General features: G+C 41.4%; 1 protein-coding gene across 1 annotated transcript in view; it reads right to left on the reverse strand.

Annotated features, from left to right (window-relative positions):
- FRK (fyn related Src family tyrosine kinase) overlaps nt 1-5,697 on the reverse strand; it is an 81,099-nt gene extending 75,402 nt beyond the window's left edge. Inside the window, exon 1 of the mRNA XM_008160520.3 lies at nt 5,333-5,697. Coding sequence (XP_008158742.2) covers nt 5,333-5,697 — 365 coding nt within the window. The remainder of the gene's footprint in view (nt 1-5,332) is intronic.
- Between the last annotated feature and the right edge of the window lie 303 nt (nt 5,698-6,000).

Consider the following 6,000-nt stretch of genomic DNA (forward strand, 5'->3'; position numbering starts at 1 on the left):
TGGTATCAGTCTTACCTCCAGAGGTTGTAAAATTCTCTAGAGAAGACACACTGTCTTTTTCATTTTGGTATCTCCCACTATACAAAAATCAGTACCTTTAATAAAGTAAACATATGCAAAAAGGGTATTGAATGAATACAGGAATCTCATAGACTCTATCTTCTTCAATGACTGGAAATGCAAAAAGATTTTGGAGACAGTGGCCAGGGTTTTACTTCACAGAAATGACACCAGCATCCTCCAAAGATGACTTCCTGGCAGTGACTTTGCAAGCAGCACAATTCTCAGGCTTATAGGATTATGCTCCTCCTGTAATGGGAATCTTGATATGTCTTAAGTGTTAACATTCAAAAATGGCAAAAAGTAACAAAAGAATCAGAATATCATTAGAGTAACTTTAAGTCTATCAACAATATTGGCCTTTCATCGGAGCCATATGGGATTCTTCTGAATTATCCAGCACACGGTGACAATGTGATTGTCAATGTTTGAGATAATGGAAATATTTATTTTGATATAAGGTTCTAAATGCCTTTCAAATTAGATATCTAATATAAAGTTCAAAAGTTCTTACTAATAACATTTCTTAAATTGCAAACATTTTTAATAATAGTACTTTTAAAAAAATGTTTTTATTGATTTCAGAAAAAGGAAGGGAGACGGAGAGATTAGAAACATCAATGATGAAATAGAATCATTGATTGGATGCCTCCTGCATGCCTCCTCCTGGGGATCGAGCCCCCAGTCCGGACATGTGACCTGACCGGGAATAGAACCATGATCTTCTGGTTCATGGCTCCAAGCTCAACCACTGAGCAACACTGGTGGGGCAATAATAGTACTTCTTGAATTGCATTCTCCTTTTACCCTTAAAAAGGAACAGTATTGATTTTTAAAATCTCTAACTGAAAAACCTAGTCTGAATTTAAATGCAGTATAAAATATGCCACATGAATAAAAATAAGAAATAAAAATATTAAAGATTCTAAAACTAAGTTAATTCCATTTTTTAAATATGAGAAAATCTAACTGAAAAACTTTGTAGAAAAAATGGCATCATGACAAAGAGATCTTACACAAGAGATAGTTTATTATGGCGTTTGAAATGAGCCAAATAAGCAAGAAGGTGGGAAATATAGAGCACGTGTTCTACATTTGCATCTATGCGTTTTAGCAAAATTCTTCGGTTACATTAATCTTCAGAGAAATACCCACATAAACTAATACTAAAGTTGCAGGCTTCAGGAAAATAGCTGTAAGCAGGTCTTCAAGCTGCTATTAATCTGCCTAACTACCTTCCCCAGAAAAGCTGGTCCAATCCTTCCAGTGCTAAGAATGCCCATTAAAAATGGGAGTCAGAGCATGCTACAAAAATTCAGCAGCTAATTAGTAAGAAAACGAGTAAAAAGAACATAAAATTATTTTGTTTGGTAATGTTTTAGACTGTACGATTGAAAATCTATTCATTCAGTATTCAGCAAAATAGTCAAACTTTCAACATATGCACTCTGAAAATCATCTCATATGTGTAATAATTTGAAATTATGCATGTTGGGTACAAAAACTGAATTTACAGGTCTGACCCATAACATTAATTTTGTAAATTGGGTTTGCGTTTTCTGTCCGTTTAAAATCTCACACCAGTATTTCCTTTCCTCTAAATATAACCACAGTATAGTTTAATATGCGTAATATGTTTAGATACCACTTCAATGAGATTCACAATCAATTCCTGGCTCCATGTTCATTCTAGATTACAAACAATATTCGAATGTGTCTGTGACCCCTAAGTATTTTCTCCAGGGGTGGATTAGAGCCACTAATTTCTGGGAGCCTAGAAATGATCCTATTATGGCTATGAGTCTAACCAAAAGTTAAGGCATGAACAATTCACTGAGAAAAGAATGCAAAAAGCGTATGCCTTTAATGAGGAAACTCAGTCGATTTTCCTGGTAGGCAAAAAAGCAACTCAGGGAGGAACAGTTGAAGAAAAGAGATGGCTCTGTCAGCTGTTCTTTAAAATACCTGAGATTTGTAGATAAGCAATCACTCATTTAGTTATTCACTTACCCAACCAACATTGATGAGTGCTGATTATGCGTAGGCACCACACTAAACTCGGGGGTCCAAGGCAATGAATGGCTGCCCTTCCCACCTACCACATCTGAGCTTAGAGTCATGCAGAAAATAAATAAGCAATAATGACAAAGGAGGTTAGAGGTTCTAAGCTGGAGCACCTAAGGTAGTCTAGAATGTCAGGAAAGGCTGCAGGGAGTGAGGAACAAACAAGGTGAGACCTAAAGGATACAGGAGAGCTGGCCAGAAAAAGAAGAGGAGGGAGAGGTTTGCAGGCCTGAGAATAGCCAGCCCATGTGAAGCCCAAGATCACAGGCGAGGGAAAGGGTGGGAGAAACACTGAAAGATGCTCAGCATGTGAGCTGAGGCTAGAGTGGGGGCATATGGTCCATGTAGACAAATGCAGGAGGAGCTGCCCAACTAAATCATAAATAACATGACTGGATTTTTCTGAGTTAACCGGACAGTCTTAATAGAGGCAAAGTCTTGTGGTTTTGTTTTTTGTTTGTTTTTTTTTCCTTAGGAGCATCAAGACCTAGTGAACAGGTCATAATAGTTGCTTAACAAAAATTAGTCCTGCTTTATCATATAGAACATTATGTCTACTTTGACAACATCAGTTTGATGAGATGCCTGACTTTTATTCATCAAAAAGTAATACGAGGATATACGTATCTATAGAGACAAAGCAAACATTTAAAAAAATGCATTTAAACAAAAACAGTATTCATAAGAAACGCAAATGAAGGAAATGTTTGAAAAACTCAGTGAAGAAAGACATTAAAGGAAGTCGTTTTTGTATCATTTCCAGGTATGAAGTCGCCGTGTGGGCCACTTGGGCACCCTCACTCAGAAGACTGTTAAGATAAAATCACTTCCGCTTGAAATGAAGTGGTATTCTAGAGGCTACCGCTACCTGCACTAAAAGTCATGAAGCAGTTTAGCCATTTGGTGGCAAGAACCCTCATTAGTGACATGGGCGCACAGGCGAAGGCCACAGTGTGCACGTGGAAGGAAACAAGTGGCCCATTCTGGCCGGGAGGCACAGCAGCAGCATCTTGTGGGCGTCACGTTTTTATTCCGGGGGATGGGAAGATTCGAAGGGAAGCCCGCCGTGAAGACCTAGGACAGTAATGACACGTGGGAACACTGCTGAGAACTAATTCCAAGAGGAAGGATCAGGAGTTATGTGCAGAGGGAAAAAGTGTTCTTGGCTACAGATAGTCCCTGAGAATCAAAATATAGCCACGTTTTTAGTTGGTTTTTTGCCCAGTTTATTAAGGAGAATCTAAATAAGAAAAGACACTATGCTTGAACTTTGGAACATTGTCATTTTTCAATTGCTTGTCTTCCACAGGCTTTCTTCAAGTATGTCAAGTATGAATGTAGCTGAACCCCTACACATAAAACATCAGGTAATCCAGAGGTCTAGGTGACTCCAGAGACCTTACAGATGAGGAAACAGAGGCCCTAAGCAGTTAAATGAATTGAACAGATTTAAATGTAGTAGATTATGGGTTCAAGGCACTAGTATTAATATTATAGTGTTTATTCTAATGGCCTATCTTACAATAAGGATAAAATATATATAATACCACAGAAATCATAGTAGTGAAATACAAATGCACTTAAGTAAGCACTCAATAAATAATATCCCCTATAGATTATCATAGAAAGTAAATATAAATGCACATAAGTAAGCACTCAATAAATAATATCCCCTGTAGATTATCATAGAAAGTAAATATTCACGCAGGTGATTTTCTCATTTGAGAACTGATCAATTCTACTCTTCAAAAGTGTCTATTTTTAAAATTGACTTCAGAGAGGAAGGAACAGAGAGAAACATAGATCGGTTGCCTCCTGCATGTGCTCAACTAAGAACTGAACTGCAACCTGGTATGTGCCCTGACCTGGAATCCAGCCTGCCACCTCTTGGTGCACGGGATGATGCTCCAACCAACTGAGCCACACCAGCCAGGGCAAAAGTCACTATTTCAAGTCAACTCTATTTAGGCCTAAAATAAAAGCCCTTCTCAACATTTATAGGCTCTTAGTGTTGCAAAGAATTTCAAAAATTGCCAAACACACTTTCGTATTTGAATTTGAGTTTGGAAAGCAGCAACAACACTCATGGATCTTCCCTACCATTTTCTTCCCCGGGCCAGTGAGGGACACCGCAGCTCACATAAGAAGAAAGACATGAGAAAATGAGTGACTCCCCAATGGCTTCTCTCCTAAGGACCCATTCTATAAAATGAGTCCTGACAGACATTCCAGTCTTGGGTTTTCCTGGAACCAGGAAGAAATGAGGTTAGGCCCAATGACAGACCCCACTTGCTTCTTAACCCACCATACCCCAAGTTTCCATTGTCAAGACCATGTTCTATCTACTTTATCTTCAACCACCACTACCATAACTTTCCCCTTCCCCCATTCGCATGCCACTACTGTGGCTAGCACTTGCATGAATGAATATAGACAGACTGATGGATGGATTAGTGAAATCATTCATGAAATTTTCCTCTTTGGGTCCACTCTAATTCAAAACATTTATTCAAATATCAGAATAAAATCTTAACCTCCTCCTCTGGGGAAATCTTGTCATTATTTTCTGGTTAAACCTTACTGAATATGTGTAGCTGGCAGGTTTTTAATCATAATAAATACCAAAAGCTATCATAATTTGCGTAGCGTAACTTCGTATCCAGGACTAGAAGAAAAATGTCTGGTCATGAAAATGTGGTGAAAAACTAGCATCTTCTAAATGATACTTTATGTTAGTTAGACCTGCCTGTGTCTATCAGAATGAAAAGAATTACAATTAAACTTGGGACTAGAGTTAATGCTTTAAATGTTGAGAGAGAGAGAGGTGGGGGGAGGACTTGGAAAATGTGGCTTAAGGAAGGAAGATCTACAATATACCTGCAAAAGACGTGCAGTTCTGTTGTTAAAGTGGGGCATGCCTTATTTTACAGCCAAGGAAAAAGTAGGGCATTAAAGGCATTTTTTTGATGTTGACGAAGATGCAGAGCCTGTGGGTGTACACCCTGAACTAGAAGTCATTTCAACAACAATACCCTGCCCAGTTCGCTCTCATTTAGAAGAGGGAGGTGTGTTTCCATGAGAAGGTTCCCGGGACGTCCTCATAGTTTCTAGGCAGCTCTTTGGAAAAGAGAGAGTTGCAGATAGATAGGCATATGCACTCCCCACCCTCAGAGAATGGAGAATGAGAGTGTGTGTTTGCACTACTCACGGCTCTGCCTGCAGGCTCCTGTCCTCGGCCACATAGTTAGAAGGAATATAGCCCTCCAGCTGCTGACCCGAGCCGGCACCCCTTTTCTCCAAGTGCCTGGCGAGCCACCAGCCCTCGTAGGAAGTGTCCAGGACCTGGAGCTTGTCGCCCGCACGGAAGCTCAGGTCCTCTGCAGTCCGCGCCTGGTAATCAAACAGGGCCACAAAGTAGGAGCCCTGCGGCCGGGGAGCTTCAGGGGGACAGGGAGCTTCAGGGGGACAGGGGCTCTCTGTGTTCTCAGGCGCCACCTGTTTGCCTGTCTCCCGGGCGAAGCAGGGGAGACAGGGCTTCAAGTACCCCCAGAGCCTCAGGCAGACGTTGCCCATGCTGCCCTCCCGTCGGGGAGAGGCGGGGAGAGGGGCTGCTGTCCCTCTCCCCTTTGTCTCCGCAGAGTGGCTTTCTCTTCCTGCCGGCAGCCCTGCAATCAGCACCCGCTCCCCAGGCTGCGGGGCACACCTGGCCTCCTGGGGAGACTCGCCCGCCTGCTGGTGGCTGCTGTCCCGCAGCAGCGCCGAGTGGCAGCTGGGCAGCTGCTCAGTGGCAAGATGCCCCTTCTTGTTGTCCGCTTAGGAATCCCACAACAAAAATCAAAGTCAGAGGCCTCTCTGTAGACAAGCATCTGAGAAGAG

This window comes from Eptesicus fuscus, chromosome 10, assembly GCF_027574615.1.
Source record: "Eptesicus fuscus isolate TK198812 chromosome 10, DD_ASM_mEF_20220401, whole genome shotgun sequence".
Taxonomy (NCBI): Eukaryota; Metazoa; Chordata; class Mammalia; order Chiroptera; family Vespertilionidae; genus Eptesicus; species Eptesicus fuscus.